This window comes from Bos taurus, chromosome 22 (assembly GCF_002263795.3).
Source record: "Bos taurus isolate L1 Dominette 01449 registration number 42190680 breed Hereford chromosome 22, ARS-UCD2.0, whole genome shotgun sequence".
Lineage (NCBI taxonomy): Eukaryota > Metazoa > Chordata > Mammalia > Artiodactyla > Bovidae > Bos > Bos taurus.
This window is the reverse complement of record NC_037349.1, coordinates 50,949,139-50,970,391: the sequence shown is the minus strand read 5'-3', so window position 1 is coordinate 50,970,391 and position 21,253 is coordinate 50,949,139. Positions and strand designations below refer to the sequence as shown.

The window sequence follows — 21,253 nt, the reverse complement described above, 5'->3', positions numbered from 1 at the left end:
TAGGCCTTCTGATTCGGCTCAAGACGCGGGGCACGGGATTCTCGGAGCGCGAGCGAAGTGCGCGACAACAGGACGAGGCTCCCGTCTGGTCCGGTCTGGCCCGGTAGTCACGACGAGCAGCTTAAAGTTCCCGACCAACGCGTCCCCTTCCGCTTGCTCCGGGGGCAGAGTTGGAGCCATTTTAAGGCGAAACCCCCAGCCACGCCCCCTCGGGCTCCGGAGAGGCCAATCCAGGCGCAGCCCCGCCCCGTGCGACTCGCGGCCGCGACGCCAACGGTCGCGCGGGTGACGGTTAGGGAGGGGCGGGACTCGGGGGGCGAGCGACGGAAACCTGAGCTGCCCGCCCCGCCCTCGGAACCCGAAGCTCTAAAGCCGAGATTAGAGGCTGGGGGTTGTGGGCGGGCGCCACGCCCAGGCCAGGTGTGCGCGACTCCAACAGGTGCTCGGCCGCCCTCCCCCGGCCCTGGGAGCCCGGCGTAATGGCTGAGAGCTGGGGGCCAGGCAGTGCCCTGCGGCCCGCCGCGCCTCCAGGTGTCCGGCTCCCCCAGGGCAGCCTGCGGGCACCCGGGGCGGGGAGGACGGCAGGTGCTGACACCGGAGCCGCGCTGGGGTACGCGGCCTCTCCTGGGACCGAGGGCCCTGGCCCGCTCCCTCCCTTCTCCCGCGCAGGGCCGGCCGAGCCGCGCGGCGTCCTCCGCGACGCTGGGGGCGCTGCAGCCGCGCTGGGCTGGGGGACGCCGCGACCCCGTTGACCCTGCGCTAGCCTCCCTGCGCGCCGGTCCGCCATGGCCGCAGCGTTTGTGCTTCGGAACCTGTACCGCGCGCGACCCGCGCTTCGCAGTCCGCCCTCGGAGCTGCCATGGTGAGCCCGGACGCGGTGTCCCTGACCACCCGCCCCACGGCCGGCCATTCCCGGCCCCCTGACAGTACCTCTCCGCAGGGCCCCGCGGCGGGGACATCGGCTCACGCCAGCGGATGACGAGCTGTATCAACGGACGCGCATCTCACTGCTGCAGCGCGAGTCCCCGCTCGCCATGTACATCGACAGCTACAGCAGCCGCGGCTTCGTGGTCAACGGGAATCGCGTGTTTGGACCCTGCGCGCTCCTCCCACAGTCGGTGGTGCAGTGGAACGTGAGCGCTTCCCTACAATGAGGAAACCGAGAGCCCGAGTCACGGGCCTGCCTGTCCCTAGCAAACCTGGCTTTTCTTTCATCCCGCTCTGGCGCAGGTACAGGGTCTCTGGGAAAACCTACGTGGGCTTATATTTAACTTGCCGCCTCCCCACACAGGTAGGTTCCTACCAGGACATCACCGAGGAAAGCTTCTCTCTCTTTTGGATGCTGGAGCCCCGGATAGGTATTGAAGGAGGGGAGGGCTGAAGTGCTGAGCCCCAGAAAGGCACCCTCTCGACCGAGCTGGTTGTAGACTAGCCGAGCCTATCCTTTCCTAGAGATTGTTGTGGTGGGCACTGGAGACCGGACTGAGCGGCTGCAGCCCCACGTGCTGCGAGCCATGAGGCAGAGGGGCATCGCGGTGGAGGTGCAGGACACAGTACGTCCGGGACTGGGGATCGTAGAGGGGGAGCCCAGGCCGAGCCCTGGCCCTGCTGACGCTAGCTTTCTCTTTGCAGCCCAATGCCTGTGCCACTTTCAACTTCCTCTGTCATGAAGGCCGAGTGACAGGAGCTGCTCTCATTCCCCCACCTGGAGGGACTGCACTCACATCTCAGGCCCAAGCTGCAGAATGAACAACCAGAACTTAACCCGACTTGTCCAGGAGGGCCTTGTCACCTTCTGCAGAATGCAGCGGTGCCGAGCTTTTACTAGCCCCTCCCCTTTGGCACTGTAAGACTTGTTTTGCTTACCAGCAAATTAATAACTTAAGCTGCTTGTCTGATTATCTACTAGCTGTGTTGCTGGCCAGGAGCTGTTGGCTCAATGGGTTCTTGGAGGGGGTTGTGAACGAACCAGGGGGTCATGGCTTGGCCTCTGAGAGGCCAGGGGGCAATACAGGCACCTGTTCCAAACTGTAGGTCTATCTATTTGCTCACATACAGATTTGAGGGGACCTCTGTGCTTCCTCCGTGATGTCCCTTAGAGACTTACATTAGAGAATACATGAAAAGTGAAAGTGTTAGTCACTTAGTCGTGTCCAACTCTTTGTGACCCCATGGACTGCAGCCCACCAGGCTCCTCTGTCCATGGAATTCTCCAGGCAAGAATACTGGAGCGGGTTGTCATTTCCTTCTCCAGGGGATCTTCCCCACCCAGGGATAGAACCTGGGTCTTCCACATTGCAGGCAGACTCTTTACCAACTAAGCCATCAGGGAAGGTTGAGAGAACATATGTGGGTCTAAACCTGGTCCCATGTGGCCAAACTTTGGGCTAGCAGGAGGTCCTGTGGATGCCAGTCCAAAGCCCCATGGACTTTTCCATGACCCTTTGTAAATACCCACAGTCAGATTCTCAGTGTGAGACCAAACTCTTGGGGGCTAGAGCTGATCTGAACTGCCTTTTGAGTTACCCTAGGAGGAGCTTTTGAATCTAGTTAGCAACCCCCACTTCCAGCTCCTTAGAGCATCCTTATCTCAAGGCCAGAGGCCTTCTGTGGAAGGACAGTATTGTGTGTTTGTGTGTCTGTGACAGCAGCAGCTGCAGAGCCCCACCTGCTTGTTGACCTCAAAGATCAGGCATCACTTTTTTTCAAACTTTTATTGAAAAATCGACGGGATGTGCTGTATAATTGCTTTTCAGAAAAGACGCTTCTCATACCTGTAGGCAGAAGAACCAGCTGTGAAATGAGGGCATGAGGATGGAGGCAGGGGAGAGACCTCTATCCCAAGGACAGAGGAGTAGACAGGGTTGCCACTTACGAATGGAGGCTGTGGACACCACCTTCCACCTGGGCTGAGGATGTTCTCTTCTCAAACTTGAGCTCCCCAGAATACATCATGGCTCTGAAGAGGGGCAGATGTCAGATGTGGACAGCTGGCCCTGGGCCAGCCCCGCTACCCAAGGTCCTAGCTCCCTAAGCTTACCGAACTTGGGTCAGACTCTTGGCACCAATATCCTGGCAGGAGTGCTGGATGCCAGCAATCAGGTAGGGAACAAACTTATGGATGGATCCTTTATCCTGAACAGCCCCAGACACCCCCTGGGCCACCTTGATTTTGTCTGCTTCACTGCAGGGAGAGCCAGGGAAACATGGGTAAAGTCAAAACACGGATGATGGTGCTGGTGCAAGATTAGCAAGGGGTAACTGAACTGCCTGTCCCACCTGAAATATCGATTCTGGCTGCTGAGATGCTTGTCCATGGCATCGAGAGAACCCATACCACGGTACTTCTTTAGCCGGATTCCATCAGAGAAGAAGTACTCGCCAGGGGCCTCAGTGGTAGCAGCCAGGAGGGAGCCCATCATAACTATGGACAGAAGGAGTGCTGGGGGAAGACCCTGAATGGCATTAGCAAAGGAGTCCCACCAGGCTTCCTGAGTGTTGGGTCTCACCTGTGGAGGCTCCAAGGGCCAAAGCTTTGGCAATATGGCCCACATTTTGGATTCCTCCGTCAGCAATGACAGGAACACCAAAACGCCGCGCATATTCTGACACCTTGTAAACAGCTGTTGCTTGGGGCCGCCCGCAGGCCAGCACTGTTAAGACATGGAGGACGAATGGAGGGCTGGAGTTAGTGGGGACAGACAAGAGGCTCTGGTGCCACAAATCAGCATCCAGGAGCTCTCAGCTCCACCTGCACCAGCCTGGTTGAGAAAAGTCTTGCCTGGGATGGCTGCTGCCCCGTCTGCCTTAAATAATACAAATAGCTGTGATGGCCTCCACTCACCCTTGGCATGTGCGCGTGCATGTGTGCATGGCCCAGGGCAGCCTCAGGCACGTGCAGTCAGCAGCCGGGAAAGCCCCACCCAACTGGTATCAGATGGGGTAGGGGTCACCGTGCAGTTAGTACCCAGAGACCCACCCCTTGCTCCCTGCATGGTGGGCTGCTCAGGCAAGATCAGAGCAGTGGTTGTGTGGAAAGGGAAGCCCAGAGTTGGTCCTGAAGCTGTGCCTACTGCAGAAGATGTGGGCAGAGCAGGGCCTACCTGGAGAAGGGCCTGCCCTATAAACACCCAAGAAGAGGAGGGAGCTGTGTTCTTGAGCAGCTCCCAAAACCATGGTCTGTCATTCACTCTGCCTTGCCCACCCGTCAGCACCACAAACCCCGGGAGCTACAGCTACAGTCAACCAAGCAGCCGGGCAGTGGGCAGCTGGGCCGGGCCAGTGGGCCGGGCCGGACTTACTATAGCAGCCCGTGACAGTAGAAGGGCATTTGGGGCTGTGGGACTTTATGTCTGGAGGGATCTTGGGAGCCGCTAAATAAAACAAATAGACCAGAGTTTAGAGAGGGCACGGAGCAGGAGCGAGGAGGCCAGGCGGGGGAAGTGGCAGGTGAAGGACGAGAGCTTGTCTTGCTGTTACCCATCCAAGGGGCCTGTGTGGCCCTGGGGCTGCCCCTACTGTTGGACTCTGTAGCTCCCAAAAGAGCACTTGGCTCTGAGGCATGTGGGGCTAAGGGCCCTGCTAAAGCCTGGTCTTTGAGGCCCTTGCCAAAGCATTTTCTTACCTTCCTGAGTGATGCAGATGGAGCCACTGCCCATTCCCACCCGCAGGGCATCTACGCCAGCATCAATGAGGTTCTTGGCCTGAGCAGCCGTGACCACTATAGGGAGAAACAGGGAAAGGCTCATGTGAAGGTCTACATGGGACCTAGCTCCCCAACTCTCGCCCCACATACATCAGTGCCCCCTCTTATCTCACCATTCCCTCCAATGACTTGGATACTGGGGTATTTCTCTTTGATGTACTTGATCATGTTGATCTGGAAGATGGAGTTTCCTTGGGAAGAATCCTGGGACAGAAATGTAGCCCCAGTGAGACTGGTATGGCAGCTGCTCCTACCACCCCACCTTGCCTGGGCTGCAGCTCACCAAAACCACTACGTCCACACCGGCCTGGGACAGCAAGTCTAGCCGATACTTGTCATCCTCATGAGTGCCAATGGCTGCTCCACACAGCAGCTGCTTCTTGGCATCTTTGGAGGCCAGTGGGTAATCTCGGTTTTTCTTCAGGTCTGTCCGGGCAATGATGGCCACCAGCTCATCATTTTCATTTACAATGGGTAACTTTCCTGAGGGTAGGCAAGACATAAATCAGGACATTGGTCTTTGGTTCCTAAACCCTTCCTACCTCGAGGACTCACCCTTCTTGCTACGCTGCAGAATTTCATTTGCTTCTTTCAATGTGATGCCTGCAGGGGCTACCACCAAGTCTTCCCTCTTTGTCATGATCTATGAGAAAGGAGAGTTATGAGGAGGGACATTAAGAGATCAAGTCTCCCAACAGACCTTGCCCTAACTCAAGGGTGAGGCTCCAAACACCACCATGTTTAGACACCTGCATCCAGCCTACCCTCGTCAAGTAAACACAACAGTCTGTCTATTGGCAAGAGAAAGAATTTAGTAGAAACGACACCAGGTACATGGAGCACATTACAGAGAAAGAGCCATACCAAAGCAATGACAAAGAAGAGGCTTAAGTTCGTCCTTGAACACTGGCCCCCTCTGGGAGTGGCAAAAAACTGGGGTATGCCTGCAAACATTTTGGCAGATTCAAAGCTTTTGGTGGAGAAGGGATGCAGGAGTCCTATTAAAGGGTCAGAAACTTGAGCATTCATCCTTCCTGAACACTAGCGCCCTCAGAGATGCCACTTGGGCAACAGAATAGAAGCCTGCTAATCTTTAGCCCTGGGCTGTCAGGGTTTGGATGTGCTATTACCCACCTCTCCCAAAAGCCGGTCATGCTCTTCCTCCTTGAGAAAATCAATGTCCCTTGAGGAGATGATGCCCACCAGGTGGCTTCCCATCCGGCCTGTGTCAGTGATGGGGATACCACAGAACCCATGCCGGGCCTTGGCTTCAAACACATCCCTCACGCGATCCCTGGGACTGAGGACCACAGGGTCTGTGATGAATCCCTGCTCATATTTCTGGAAAGGGTGGTGAAAAAAGGTACTTCTGAACCATTTTCATCCAGCTCTTGGTCTGAAGCCTGGGATCTGTGCCAACTCCCCCTTTGGCAGTGCCACAGGATCAAATCACAATCACACAAACACTTCAAACCCAGAGCTAGGAAACATGAGTGGACTGTAAGCACTGTCCACGTGGTCCTCTTCTGCAGCTGTAAGACACAAAGTCTCAGGCTCCTCCTCAGGAAATGAACCCCCACAGTGAGAAAAAAGCGAGGAGAATAGATCACCCATCCCCACCCCACTCCACCACCGTGAAATTCCCAGGAACTCATGATCATGATCCTCGCCGTTCTGACCTTCACTTTCCGAACTTCATTGGCCTGGAATTCTGGTGTACAATTGTGATGAATGAAGCCAATACCACCCGTAAGCTGCAGGATACACAGAAAGAAAACAGGGAAAAAGTGACCAAAAAACTGTATCATGATTGTATGCCTCTGGGAAAGACAGATGTGGCCCCTGCTTCTGCCCTCACACTGTAGTGCTCACCGCCATTGCTATGGCCATCCCAGCCTCTGTGACTGTGTCCATGGGTGAGGAAACCAGTGGGGTCTTCAGAGTGATCTTTTTAGTTAGAGCAGAGGTCAGGTCCTAAAGAAATAAAACAGACTAATGTGCAACAGCACTTCATATACCTCAAGGCAGTACCATGTTCCCCACAAAACAGGTGCTCTGTATGACCTGCATGCCAGTAAAACCCTTCCATAGGCATCCACCCCCAAACACAATCTACTGAGGTAGCCGAGAGGGGATAGCAGCACCTTATCCAACCCTGACACTCAGGATCCTGCTCCTGTCCATACTCACCACTTGGTCTGCAGTGAAGTCGATGTACCCGGGGAGAATGAGAAAGTCACTATGGGAGGGGAATTGGGAATAAGGGTTAGGCTTACGGCAGCCTGCGATGCCATCCTCACAGATCATCTCTGAAGGCGTTTGAGCAGAAAGGGCAATGATCTAAACCGAATATCACAAGCAAGGCAGAAGTAGAGAACAAGACAGAGATGGAGACCGGGGACCTTTTCTGCCACCAGCTGTCATCAGCACCCCTGGCCAACTGACAACTCCATGTGCCCAGAGAACGGAGTTCCTAGGCTGGAAATCCCGGGCGCTACCAAGATGCCTTCTCCATCCCGCCCGCTTCAGACCTGTCAAACCAAACCTCAGATACCAGTGGGGAATTTCTGGAACCCTCCCCCCACGCCCAACCTAAGCGGGCTCAGTGGAGGCCCCACCCGGCCTCCCTAGCACGCCGCCCCTCTCCTTGCCCAGGTGAGCCCGCGAGGCCCGCACTTGTAGGTGAGGCCGTCCCCGCAGTTGAACAGCTGCTGTGCCGTGAGCCCGTCGTCCGGCACATAAGACGTGCCCCCGCTAATCAGGTAGTCGGCCATGGCTAGGCGGGGAAAAGCCGCGTGTCTCCGAGGACTGCACCGCAGAGGCCTCTGTCTTCTGGGCCGCGCGAATATAAACTCACCGATATCGTCACTGCGCCATGCGCGTCGCTTACGTCAGGACGCAGCACGCAAAGGCGGAGCCCATTGGCCTCTAGGGCGGGGCTGGCGGGGGGGAGCGCATGCGCACAGTACGCCCTAACCGAGTCGCCGGGGAGTTCGAATGTTTCCCGTCGCAACCCCCTCCCGGAGGACCTTGCCCTGAGCAATTAACAGGCAAGGCTTGGCTTCCACTGTCCCGCCAGACTCTTCCCAAATAAAGAGGCGTTGTTCACTAGCATGTTGAAAAGACGTGCTTGTCATTCTTAATAAACAACTAGATTAAGAATACATAAGAGAAACAGAGTGGTATCTTTATATGATACACAAGTGTATGTTACAAGAATTCCATCAGGCACAGAAGCCTCAGGTTTAAGGCCTCAGTGTTAGGCCGGAGTAGGGGGGAAAAAAAGGCATGGTAAAGTTTTTACTTTAACATCTAAAATGTCACTTGTCATAAAGGAGGGTGTAATAGAAATTGTCTTTAATAAATCATAATTGAAGTTCCCCTCATTTTCCTTCCATTAAGATGCTAGGTTTGTGTCTGAGCATAAAGAAAGAAAAGACCGTGGCTCCCCCGTGGTCAGCGAAGTCTGCCAGTCAGAGAGGAAGCCAGCTGGGGAGATTCCCTGGAAGGTCCATCCATCATTAATTCCATCTTTCTGGAGGAAAGGAAGGGGCCACATTTCTCCTAACAGTCCAAGCCCTTTCCTCAAGCCCCACACACACACAAAAAAGTCAGCCAGCAACTCTGCAGGACATCTGGCTCTCAGGAAACCCTGAGCCCCTACGGGCTGAGGAGTCCCCACAGCAGGTTTATGAAGATGCACAAGGGGGCAAAGTTTCCTTTTACATTTGAAACAGAAGCAGTCTGAAAGGCTTCATAACTATACCAATAAAAAAGAAAAGAAAAAAAATGGAGGCCTCTTCTTTAGTGTGAAAGTCTGTCCGTTTTTTTCCTGGATGGTCTCCCATGCACCATGGCTGAGGGGTCTCTCAGTGCATGGTGCTGGCGCTGGCCACTGCAATGGCCTCCTGAATTTCTCGTATCACCAGGATCCGAGTCAGCATCTGCCCCATCTGCTCTCTGCTGATAGGCTGGACTGAGTACCAGATCGGGCTGTTGGGGGCCACCACCGGCTCGGGCGTCAGGTAAAAGGTGTCATTCCGGCCTTTCACACTCTGGGGGCTGGAGAATATATGGGTAAAAAGCTGGGTAAAAGTGTCATAATCTCAACCTTCCCACCTTGAACCTCCTGGACAGATGCTATCTACAAAAGATGGGAAGTTCTGGAAAGAATGGTGGCATAACTCCTAAGCTCCACGCAGCCAGGGCACACTACCTCTAAGATGTCCTTACTTTCTGCTCCCCACCTCGCACGCTGAGTCTTCTGATTAGGCCTCCCCTGGCTCAGCTACTTGAGTCCAGCCATATCTGACGCTGAACCAGTTTCACCACCTATCTCCAAGTCTTTGCTTATGCTGTTTCCTCTACCCCATCCATTCATTTCTCAACTTCATCTATCTGACTTCTCAGCTTGCTGTGATGCTGTGGCCTCTACCTGGACTCACACCCACCCCCAATGTTGTGCTGTAGCATATGCCATCCTCTAACAGTTATTCATCCACTGATTCAAAGTTTATCAAGGGCTACTGTGTGCCAGGCCTGCACTAGGTGCTGATGTTAAAAGAAGTGAATAAGACCGAAGAGTTCCCATATAATGAAGTGTAGTTACAGGTAAGAGGGGAGACAGACAGCAATCAAAACAGTTACATAAAGACAAAATAACAAGCAGTGGTAAGGGCTACAGAAGAAACAGCCAGAGGGAACAGGTAGGCAATCTGGAAATACTTCTCTAATAAAGTTCTTTTAGGAAGAACGGATAGGATGAATAGGAGCTAACTGACCAAACGTTGGGGGTGGCATGGTGAGCCCAACAGGGAAAAATTCTGTGCACAGGTCTTGAGGAAGGGAGAGTAAGATACCCTTCAGTAGAGAAAAGCAGTGTGACTAGAGAGCCAAGAGCTATGAGGACAAGAGGTTAGCAAGGGAGCGTGCATGAAAGGCCCTGTGGTAATTAGGGCAGTAATTAGGATTACTGTCTTTCTTTGTAGAATAAAAGGAAATCACTGAAGGTTTTCATCTAAGTAACACAGTAAGACCTACCATGTTGAAAGATCTGCTGGCAGTGTTGTGAGGATGATATGCCCAACTGCAGAAGCAAGAAAGAGCAAAAGCCAGGAAGAGGATCTCCCCTAGACCTATGGTGTAGTGACCAAAGGTCAAGACCAGGAAAACAGGGCTATATGTTCACTACGTGACAGAGGCAGCCTCTCTGTACCTTCCCCCCTTCACCTTCACCCCCTCTCCACTAAAGTGGACCAGCAGGGAGCAGCCCTGGGCACATGCTTTGGGAAAACCAGTAAGTGTGCTTCTATATTTAGCCTTTTGAAATCTGCTGTTACTTAGCCTGGGAACTGAGAATGCTTCTGTGAGCACATGTGTGCACACACACCCACACGCAGATACACACATGCACACACACACAGGCGTGCACATACCCACACCCACACCCCCAGTCACACTCAGCTTCCTCACCATTTAAAGAGGTAGAAATCGTAGAGCTTGATTGGGCATCTCAGTGGGTTCTCTGGATTTTCCGTCTGCTCTGCATACATGTCATCTGTAACTATAAAACATACCCCCCACCACAGACAGGGCATCAGACTGCCTTTACTTAGGCTCAGATTAGGAACCTCAGGCTTTCAGCCATCCCAACTAGGAAATACCGGGAAGGAAAAGGGTATGAGGCATGGGCGGTGAATATGAAAGGAAAAGGCAGCTATCATTTCTGGGGCATCTCTGCTTCTAGAAGAGTTTGACGTCAGTGACTGGGGAGAAGGGAAGGGAGCATTCCTATCTGCAAATCCCCTAGTGACACTCGTCACTAGCCCCCCAGGCACGAGGGCTGGGCAGAACTAGTAGCACCTGTTTCTGCAACCCCTGCCTCCTTCCCTACCTTTCTGGCCAGTCTGGTGTATCCCAAGTGCCTTCAGGTACCGAATACTCGTGCTTTTATCCTTGGGATTAGAGGGGTTCTTCTTTGTCTGTCGTAAGACCTTGGAGAAGGCCAGCTTCATGTGCTGGTCCACTGTCTTCAACAGGAAGTATCTGCACCACAAGCGAAAGCAAGGCAAAGGGAGGGGTGCCAGGAGGAGACCATGACTTACCCTCCGCCATCGGTGCTTCAGAGGAGCTGCTGCCCACATTCCCACAATCTGGGCAGGCCCACACCCAAATACACTCTCCAGTGGAGGAGTCTCATAAGGACTGATGGTAGGGACCTGGCAAGGCTGTCTGCCTTACTGGTCACCACACAAAATGTAGCCAAGTGGGGTGGAGGGCTTCACTAGCCCAAAGGCTCTCAAGCATGTCAAAGGATCTCAGAAGTCCATCTGGATAGTTTCTACCCTCTTCACTGGGCAGATGCTAGCACTGGCTAAGCATGGAGCCTCTGGAACACTTACTTGGTGTTAAAGAACATGAGGGTGGTCAGCAAGGTGGAAGGGGAGTGAGCCCCGAGCTGCTTGCACTCCCACAGCATCTCCTCAGTCACGTGGCTGGGCAGGACATAGCCTAGGAGGAACAGAGTACTGCTACAACAAGAGGATGGCAGGATGGGAGGCATGAGGCACAGCGAGCACCACACGGGAGTACAAGTTTAACTGGAGAAGTCTTCCTGAGATATAGCAGAATCATCTGGAAAGCTTGTTAAAACACAAACAGCTGAGTCCCAACCCAAGTTTCTGGGGGAGGACCCAAAAATGTGTGTTTTCAACAAGTTCCTAACACCACACTTTGAGAACCCCGGCCCTCCATTATTGCTCTCACTGGATGTTAATTCTTCCTCTAATTCCAGGTTAATATCAGGTAAAAGGACATCCCTCAGAGAGCTGGCAAAGTATAAATCAACCTCTGCACATATGCAAACTTCTCTGAAAAGAGCATACAGAGCTTTCATCATAGCTTCCAAGGTGTCCAGACTAGGGCCCAAAGACCTGGTATACATGCCCCTGTTTGTCTTTGTTAAACCTCTATGTCATCCATTCTCATCCCCCTCTGGAAATAGAGGAGAATGATATTCAGATCCCTGATAGGTTTCCCCGACAGGGTAGGTTTTACTTTCATGAGCTAACTGAAAGCTGGACAGGGACAAAGGCAGTGGTTTGATCAAGGGCTCTGGACACGCAGGTCTATACCAAAGATGACACAGGTTGATCACCAAGCCCCCTTCATGTGTTCATAAAACAGTCAATGTCCAAGTGTGTGTACCAGGCACTGAGAACATGGTGAAACAGCAGCAAACACCAGCATTCTCCTACAGGAGTTTCAGGATTCTCCAGGCAGGCACCAAGGGTGGCTGTTTCTAGAAGCAGGAAAACATGTTCTGCCCAATACATTCCTTTTCTCTGGTCTTGACAAAGCTGGCCCTCTGATTTCATTAGTACTCTTCCACCTCTTTAGGGCTCGTCTGCCTCTACTCTTCTATTCTGTGGCCCAACAGCAATAAGATAAACTTCCTCGCGGCTGCTGTTTAGTTGTGAAGTTGTGTCCGACTCTGCGACCCCAACAACTGTAGCCCGCCAGGTTCCTCTGTCCATGGGATCTCCCAGGCAAGAATACTGGAGAGGATTCCCATCTCCTTCTCCAGGGGATCTCCCTTAGTCTCAGACAAATCTTAAGCAGGATGAGTGACAGAAGATGCTCTCCTTGGGGAAGGCTAGCCCTAGGAATGGTCCAGGCATACATTTAGGATTGCTCTATTTTCTCTGGGTTCTCTCTGCCACCTTGTCACTTCCCTACCTTTAATCACTTCTGAACAGCACAACTTAAAGTGAACTTCAGTATCTGAAAATCAGAACTCCTAGCGTGGGTGACAGGAGTTACAGATAGAAACAACATATAAAAGCCTCATAGTTCTGAATCTGAACTGTAAAGTATCAAAATGTTCTATTTTATATTTATTTTTGTAGTTCTGCCTAGAAACTATGACCAACCCAAGAAGCAACGAGCACCCCTACCACCCAGATGGTGGTAATGAAATACCATTTAACACTGAAAGGAACCAGCCTCCATGGAGAGCTGACTGATTCCACACTGGGAGACAGAAAATGGCCAAGATAAGCCTGGAACATTTTTGGTGAACCAGAAATCAAGGAAGTAGGGTCATGTCAAATAGACTTAAGAGCCAATTTAAACAGGCTCCAAATGGCCAGACAGAACAATTTGTACACCATTAAAGATACCAAGTGCAATGAATTGAATCATTAAATATGTTTAAATTAACTTGCTCACAATGATTCTTTAAACAAAGAAATCCCAGCTGAAGGAAGCTGGTAAACCAACTCATTACTGTCAAAACTGCTAAACAAAGGAGAAGAAATAAGCCCTCATCCTGCTTCTTCTATATAATCTCTACTGCTAGGAAATCAAAGAGCTGATGAGGGAAATTTTCTCTTTGTATTTCAGCTAATAAGGAAGTAATAACATTAGAATACCAATGCTTGCAACTCCTAATGAACCAATGGATCCAGACATCATGGGCACCCACCTAGGATGTAACCCTGCCAAGAAGAAACACACAGAAAAACCAAAACCTGATTTATCAAGTCTTTATATGCAACTACCAATAAACTGTAAATACAGGGGACAGAAGAATATGTTAAATTACAGCATGGAGATATTAATAGCAAAAATTAGACTGTAATAATTTAAAAACCTCATTTCTTCCATAAATAAACTGCAAGAAAAGTTAAGTTTATTTTTGAATTTAATTAAAAGTTATTAAATTAAGATTAAAACTAAACATTAAAAGGTATCTATGCAATTTCAATGTGTGGACCTTATTTGCACCTTGACTCAAACAAAGAAAAGTGACATTTATGGGACAATTGGAAATGTGAAAACGGGCAGATTTTGATGACACTGTGGACTATTCTTTTTCTAAAAAAGTAAAATAATGGCACTGTGGTACATCAATTATGCTAAAATATTTATGGATAAAGTGTCTGGGATTTACTTCAAAATAATATGGGAGGGAGAAACAGATAATGTATAAATGGAACAAGATTTGCCATGGGTATATGGGAATGTCATTATTCTGTTCTGCTTATTTTTATATGTGCTTGAAATTTCCTTAACAAAACTTTTAAAAAAGCGTATTTTATACAGCCACACTTGGTCTGAAAATCCGCAAATCATGTATAGAAATTCACTTACTCAGGTGTCTGTTCTAATGATATCTGCTTAGAGAGGCTTCCTTCCTAACGCCCTTAACACTTTCCATTCTCTGTGCTTTGTCCTTTGAAGTACTTAATTATCATAAATTAACTTGATTATTTATACAGTCTCCCCATATTAGACTGCAAGCTTCATTTTTTCACTACTGAATTGTATAATCTACACTTGGAACTGCCTGGCACATAGTAGACACTCAAAAGACATTTGTTTAAATGATCCTTTTTTTTTTTTTTTTTACCAGTTAAGCAGTAATTATGATGACAGATGATAACTAGATTACATCGTTTCACAGTATGACCAACCGTATCAAGTCACTGTTGTACACCTGAAACTACTACGTCAATTTTATCTCACTTTTAAAACTTAATCAGTATACATTTTATTAAATGCCAGAGCCAGGCTTAAAACTCAGATATTTGTGTGGACCTAAGTTTTTACATCATCTGGGTAAATAAGAAGAAGCATGACTGGTGCTTCCTAAGGTAACATAATGTTTGGGAATTCAGCCATTCTAACAGGTATATAATGATATATCACTGTATCCATGTATGTATGCACATATGTATCAATATTTATGCCAGCCGCTTGCTGAATCTCAGTTCCCCAACCAGAGACTGAACCCAGGCCACAGCAGTGAAAACATCGAAATCTAACCATTAGGCCACCAGGGAAGTCCCATCACTGTTGTGTTTAAATTTGCAACTGACTGATGATATATGATAAGTATCTTTTCAGATACTTATCTGCCACCTTCTTTGGTGAATCATGTGTTCAGATCCTTTACCTATTTTTTAATAGGTAAAGGTTCTTTCTTTGTTTTGTTATTATTGACTGTTTGACATTTGGGTCTATGATTCTTTTCTTTTTTTTTATGTGGTTGTCCAGCTGTTCCAGTAGTGTTAGTTGAAAAGACCATCCTGGGAATTTCCTGGAGGTTCAGTGGTTAGTATTCGACACTTTCACTACAAGGCCCGGGGTTGAATCCCTGGTCAGGGAACTAAGATCCCATGAGCTGCAAAGTAAAGCCAAAAAACAGAGAAAAAGAAAAAAGGACTATCCTTTCTCCATTTAACTGCCTTTGCCCCTTAGTCAAAGATAAATTGATTACACTCATGTGGCTTTATTTCTGGACTCTGTATTCTGTCCCATGGATCTGTCTATTCTTTCACCAAAGACCTGCACACAATGTTTACAGCTGCTTTATTTTAACTGCCAAAACACTGAAGCAACCAAAATGCCCTTTAATTGGTGAACAGAAAAACAAACTGTGGCACATTCATACAATGGGATACTATTCAGCAATAAAAAGAAACGAGCTATCAAGCCATGAAAAGACATGCAGGAACATTAAATGTATATTGCTAAGTGAAATACTGAAGTATTAATTAATACTGAAGTATTCTAACTATGTGACATTCTGAACAAGGCAAAACTATGGAGACAGTAAAACAGATCAGAGGTTGCCAGGGATTCAGGGGGATAAAGGGAGGGACGAATTAAGTGGAACCCTGGGGATGTGAGAGCAGCAAAACTTGTATGTGATACTGAATTGTAGGTACATGTCATTATACACTGTCAAAATCCACAGAATATACAACAGAAGGGTGTGAACTCTAATGTAAACTACAGACTTTAGTTAACAATAAGGTATCAAATGTTGGCTCCTCGATGTTAACAAATATATAATACAAGATACTAATAACAGGGGACACTCGGTGTGATGGAATATATGGGATGCCTTGTATATTCCACTCAGTTTTCCTGTAAACCTAAAACTGCTCTTAAATATATTATTAAAAAAAATTATAATAAACAGCTCAAACATTCTCCTGTGAAACTCATGTTCTTTCCAACACAATATGATGCCTAGGTTATTCATGGGTAAAGCAAAAATTATATTCTATATATGCAGAAAAAGCCCTATATGTAATATAATTAATCTACAGATGAAATAGTTCATAATTTCTAACTTTTGCAAGGATTCTAATTTTAATCAATAAATTTAAATAGAAAAAAATGGAGTAACCACTCCACAGTCCGCATGCCCCTGTGTCCTTGCCACACCACACCAGCCAGGTTCCCTGGTGAGCCATGCCCCTCCATACTGGGCCAAGCAGCACAGAGACCAACGCTGGGGCCTGCAATGTACAGCCCCCTCACCCACATGCTATTATCACAGCAAGCCACACAAGCAGCTCATCTTTTTTAAACCCAGGTTCAAAAGACATCCAAGGACTAGGAAGATTCTTACCAAGTGGAGTGACTCGGGGCTGAACGTCCTTCAGAACTTCATGCAGCCACTCCGTAAATCGAACATAATAAAGATCGGAGAAAATGTCATCAACCCGTCCATTCTCAAAAAGATACTAAAAGGAAAATAATCAATAAAAGCTGTTGGTAGACTCTTAACAAGATGTTGAGGGAAGCAAATAATTTTCGAGCAGTACCCTCACATGTCCCTACCCATTCGTCCCCCATTAACAAACCAGCACACTGAGTCAAAACCGCCCAGTGCACAGTACTTCCACAGCATACTTCAGGATGGGAACTAACTCTCACAACACTCTTGAAAGTTGGCCAATGGAGCAGATTTCGTGAATGCTACTTCACCCAAGAAAGGCACTGTCTTATGATAGCAAAAAAACATGATGCAGGCTCCAGGGCCAGTCTCTTACTAGCTATGGTTAAGTTATGTAACTCATGTGAGTCTTGTAACTTTGGGGGCTCAGTTTCCTTGTTTGTAAATGGAGAGGACTATGCCTGCCTTGCATGAGTAAGAGAGCATGGAATGAGACAAAGCATATACCGTAATTCACCCAGTGCTCCCAGTGACTGCTAAGAAAGAGTAACAAAATGGGAGATGGGTTTTTCTCAGGCCTCAGCAACAGGGTGAGTCCCAGTCAGCAAGTGTTCTTCCATTACACCGTGGGCTTCTCTACAATAGCATTCAAACACTAGGAAATCCCCATCTGGTCTCTGACACTGCTGGTCCTAAAATGAATCTCCCTGTTCATCTTCATCTTAGATATCTTGAAAACCTAACTACAGTTGTATAGTCTAGCTAGACTCTTTCAAATAATTATTTTGCATTAATGCAGGAAACAATGAGAAAATGAACTATATGTCAGCACCAGACTGTTCTGGGAGAATTGCTTTCCTGCAAACTAGATGTTTAACAAAAAGTGTTACATAAATGTTTCATGATTTTTAAAAAAATATCATATTTTAACAAACATTTCTCCAGATTGAGGGATTATTTTATTATCTGACTTTCTAAAGTGAACATGTAGATCTTTTCCAATCTAAAAAAAAAACACATTTAAAAACATTTCCAATTTTTAAAAAATGTACATTTAAAACCTCATTATATAGTTGGAAGAGAGTATCTTTATTGTTACCACTTCTAATTTGACTACACAGCAAATACCCAATGGGAACACAAGGCAAACAGGTTCCTATGAAGCTGTTTCCTACCTTTTGAATACACAGGAAAATATAGTACAGCACATCTGGGTCATAGGGTTCACCTTCTCCATTTCGAGCTTCCCGTGTCATCAGACAGAGCCCATAATTCAACTCAGCCACAGCAGAAGAGATGAGATCTTCCTGGAATCGTAGCAACTGACGCCCTACAACATAAGTCCCAAAGGTCAGTGAGGGTTCTGGCAACAGCCATTTCTTTATTGGCTTCTTATATCCCTGGAAGGAGGTTACAGAGCAGATACCACCCATCAAGGCACTGGGGTGAAAACAATCACTTGTATCTGTGATCAAAACTAGCCTACAAAGACAATAATCCTGTTTGCCCTATTACCAAAAGGGTTCCCTTCCCATCTCACATATCCCCCAATTATTAGAGCCAAGAAATGAAAGCAAAAACACAAAACCCACCCTCTGTAATATGAGAAAGTATATGAGGATAATGCTAAGTAAGAAGGGCCCTAAGAACACTCACTAGTTCTTGCCTCCTCCCAGAAGTCTCTGCCCCAGAAATACATATGTACAAAAATGCCTGATCTTGGGCACACCCCACAAATCCTGCTTGTTTATAGTAGGTCCAGCCTGCCTCTTGTCTTGGATTCAGCACACTAATTCAGATGGAGCGCCCAAGTGCCCAGAGCCAAGGGATACACTTTCCTGCCATCCGTCTTCCTGCTGCTTCAGTGCCACTGCATTTCACACACAGTCCAACCCCCCTGCCCTCCCGAACACTTACTCCCAATGGGTGCCAGTCTGTTCTGAGCATCCTTCTCAAGCTCAGCATTCTTGGTCTGCGCCCAGTTTTTCCACACCTCAAGCCCTTCTTCTGGCTTCAAAGAATTTGGAAGCAGAAGTTCTGGTGAAGGCTGTGGCTGTGACTGTGGTTCAACTTCAGCAACCTGGACAGTCTGAGCCTATGAGAGAGAAATCATCAAAACGTGTCAATAGGTCATTTGACAAAACTGCCAGAAAAATGCTCTAACTCTTTTAACTAAAAAGCTGCACTTCTGCTTGCTGTCCTAAACTTTGGAGTCCTGTTCTTTATTTCAGAGACAGCAATGGCTAGTGCAAAGCTTCTTAATCTTAACTGTACTTTTGAATCTCTTATTTTAAAACACGAATACCTGAGCTCCACCTCAGAATCTCTTTTTAAAGAGGTATCAGACAAATCTTCCCATGTAAAAAGGCAATTCTAATCTTTGGTCATTGCCCAGAGCTACTGGCACAAAGCACTGCTCATCAACTACAATGTGCAAATAAATTTTATTAAAACGTGGATTCTGATTAGGAAGATCTCACGTGGGACCTGAGATTCTGCATTTCTAAGAAACCCCCAAGGAAGGGAGCTGGTCTTCAGACTACACTTTCAGTACCAAGTGTCCAGACTGTTAAACTTAGTTGCACCTTAAAATCATCTGGGCTGCTTTTAAAAAATATCCATGCCTGGGCCTTGTCCCTAGGGATCCTGATTTAATTGGTCTAAGGTGGTGGCCTGCCATCGGTATTTTTAAAAGCTCTCTGGGTTATTCTAATGTCCAGTCCTGGTTGAGAATCATCATGTTCCTTCTCAATAATACTGCTTTGGCTCATAAGGACATTTTCTGAAGACAGGAAGCACTGTCTGAGCTTCCCACCTCCAAATCAAGAACAGTCCCATCCTCAATGGTCTGAGAGCCAAACTGTGCAGACAAAAGGACAGAGAATGTCCATGACCCTCAATCACAGTCCCCATCAGGCAGGATAGACACCAACACAGATACAAAGCACAGGTTCTTGGGTCTCACAAACCTGTCTGCATTGTAAAACAAATTCCCTTGAACAATTTTCTATGCCAGGGCCTACCTAAAGGGCTGAAAAATGCCAAATCATTCAACTTGAAGGCTAAACAATGAATATATGACACATACATTTGCTTATCAATCAATAAAAATAAAAACTGTCCTACTAGCTTTGATATAAGATACATTATTAAACAAGGAGATAAACAAGGAGATAAACAAATACCAGTGCCAGACTCTTAAATGTCTGTTGACCCTGGAGCTCCCCTCCAGACACACTTCTCAGTTCAACCACCATTCTTCTTGGTGAGTCTCCAAAACTTGCCCAGTTAGGATCTCCATGTTTGTGGAAATGATTGCTAACTACGTGCCTCTAAGCTAGACCATGCCTTAATATACTCAATGGGTACTGTGTATCTCGGACTGAACATCCCAAAGCCACCTCAAACTACTATCTAGGGAGAGAATTCATCACTTTGCCCACCCAGAAGTATTCTCCTCAGACTTTCCTCCCTGTTGCTCAATGGCAACACCATCTACCCAAGTAAGAAATCTAGGAGTCTGACAGGGTTAGTAGGTGAGAGCAGTGCTTCTCTACTGTCTTAGCAGCCAGGTTCTCTTCACAGTGTGCCTCCACTCACTACATGTAACACTCCCAACCACCTTGACAACCAGAATTCTTCCACACACATTCAAATGTCTATCAGTGGGTAGGGGAAACACAAGTTTCATCCAGGTTAAAAACTACTGATACAAGTGCACCCCTGGTGTAGAGTTTTTCCTATTTAAAATGGAGCCCTTAAAGAGTTGGGAAGTGACATAATCCTACATTTTAAAAATATTATTCTTGATCTATAGAAAATGGAATAGTGGAAGTAGGTGCTGGTGGCCAAGACCAGGATGGTGGCAGTGAAATGATTTAAGAGATTCTGAGAAGTTTGGTGGCAGAACTAATGTGGCTTGTTGATGAACTGACTCTGAGGAGGAAGGGAACGCAGACTCAAGGACTCTGGCTTACATAACTAGGTAGATGATGGTATCATTTTCTGAGACGAATAGTTTTTGATAGTGGTAGAGGAGATGCTGACGAAGAGCTGAGATATCTTTACCAAACGCAGGTAAATAATAAGTGGGCTGCTGAAAGTATAGTAAGGGTCTGAAGGGGAAAGGCACAGTCTAGAGATAAAGAGCTATGCGTCACTGCAGTACATGGACTGCACACAGGTTAAGACATGGGCTCAGGAGCCCACCTATCCAAGGCTGAATGTCAACTCTGCCACTTGCTAAAAGGTGACTTTAATCTCTGTACCTCAGTTTCTTCATTTGTAAAATGGAGATAGTAGTACATACCTCTTAAGGTTGGTGTGAGAATTAAAAGAGTTATTACATGTAACACTATGGACAGTGCCTGGCAGAAGGTGTCAGGGATTATTACCTTCTGCAGCAGTCATCTAGAGGATTCTGAAAATCATGGCAATGGACAGAAATCCCCTAGGGGAGAAAAGAGCATTAGTACTGAGCTCTGAGAAATACCAACGTGTATGGTTCAGACAGAGGAGATAGAGACTTCAGCAAAGTCTCCTGAGAAGGACAAATAACCAGTAGGGTGGGAGGAAATAACACAGAAGTCCAGAGGAGAGTTTCAAGAAGGCAGGCTTGGTCTGCTCTATTGTGTGTTGCTGTGAATGAGATAAAAACAGACATGCCTGCTGGATCTGGCCATGGGGAGGCAGGTCAACGATGACCTTGACAAGAGCAGACTGGGTTGGTCATGAGCTGGAAGAGGAAACTGGTCAGCGAGTAGAGACAGCCTGTGCAGATAATGCTTGTGAAAACTCTGGGAATAAAGCAAAGTGGAGAAAGAGGGGAACAGATGGAGGTGGGTGTGAGGTCAAGGGAGGGAGGTTTTGTCACAAATCTGGTTTTAAAGACAAGTTATAAAAAACCTTTCAAAAGGGGTATGTCAGGTGAAGGAACACATCAGCTCTCCCTAGGGTTCAACTCACATCACAGCACAATTATCTTCACATGGGCTATGAGGGCTCCAAAGGCAGAGGCTGTCTTATTCATCTCTGTTCCCCAAAACCTAGAACAGAGCCCAATAAGGGGAACAGAG

At 47.8% G+C, this 21,253-nt stretch overlaps 3 protein-coding genes across 11 annotated transcripts in view; 1 reads left to right on the top strand and 2 right to left on the bottom strand.

Annotated features, from left to right (window-relative positions):
* Window positions 1-761: 761 nt before the first annotated feature.
* On the top strand, window positions 762-1,885 carry NDUFAF3 (NADH:ubiquinone oxidoreductase complex assembly factor 3). Its single transcript, NM_001046105.2, has 5 exons — window positions 762-862; window positions 941-1,133; window positions 1,292-1,358; window positions 1,453-1,553; window positions 1,633-1,885. The coding sequence occupies exons 1-5, from the start codon at window positions 786-788 to the stop codon at window positions 1,747-1,749; spliced, it is 555 nt and encodes a 184-aa protein (NP_001039570.1). The 5' UTR covers window positions 762-785; the 3' UTR covers window positions 1,750-1,885.
* Window positions 1,767-7,592, bottom strand: IMPDH2 (inosine monophosphate dehydrogenase 2). 4 transcript variants are annotated; one of them, XM_010817697.4, is made up of 15 exons: window positions 7,357-7,592; window positions 6,896-6,944; window positions 6,578-6,679; window positions 6,385-6,459; window positions 5,840-6,046; window positions 5,261-5,348; window positions 4,989-5,188; window positions 4,819-4,909; window positions 4,625-4,720; window positions 4,302-4,373; window positions 3,510-3,653; window positions 3,280-3,424; window positions 3,041-3,184; window positions 2,876-2,959; window positions 1,767-2,774 (listed from the first exon to the last, which is right to left on the bottom strand). In XM_010817697.4, exons 1-15 carry the CDS (start codon window positions 7,443-7,445, stop codon window positions 2,753-2,755), a joined length of 1,608 nt encoding a protein of 535 aa, XP_010815999.1. In that variant the 5' UTR covers window positions 7,446-7,592; the 3' UTR covers window positions 1,767-2,752. The 4 variants fall into 4 exon arrangements, with proteins under 4 accessions (XP_010815999.1, XP_005222837.1, XP_024838371.1 ...); XM_005222780.5 differs by having other exon boundaries at window positions 7,382-7,592; XM_024982603.2 differs by lacking the exon at window positions 4,302-4,373.
* A 229-nt stretch (window positions 7,593-7,821) lies between these two features.
* The window catches only part of QRICH1 (glutamine rich 1), a 42,204-nt gene continuing 28,772 nt past the window's right edge, over window positions 7,822-21,253 (bottom strand). For all 6 annotated transcript variants that reach the window (XM_059879604.1, NM_001098015.2, XM_005222783.5 and 3 more), the window contains 7 exon segments: window positions 18,096-18,273; window positions 17,354-17,508; window positions 16,131-16,245; window positions 11,107-11,215; window positions 10,599-10,750; window positions 10,178-10,268; window positions 7,822-8,767 (listed from right to left, as the gene is read on the bottom strand). In XM_059879604.1, coding sequence (XP_059735587.1) covers window positions 8,575-8,767; window positions 10,178-10,268; window positions 10,599-10,750; window positions 11,107-11,215; window positions 16,131-16,245; window positions 17,354-17,508; window positions 18,096-18,273 — 993 coding nt within the window. In that variant the 3' untranslated portion in view covers window positions 7,822-8,574.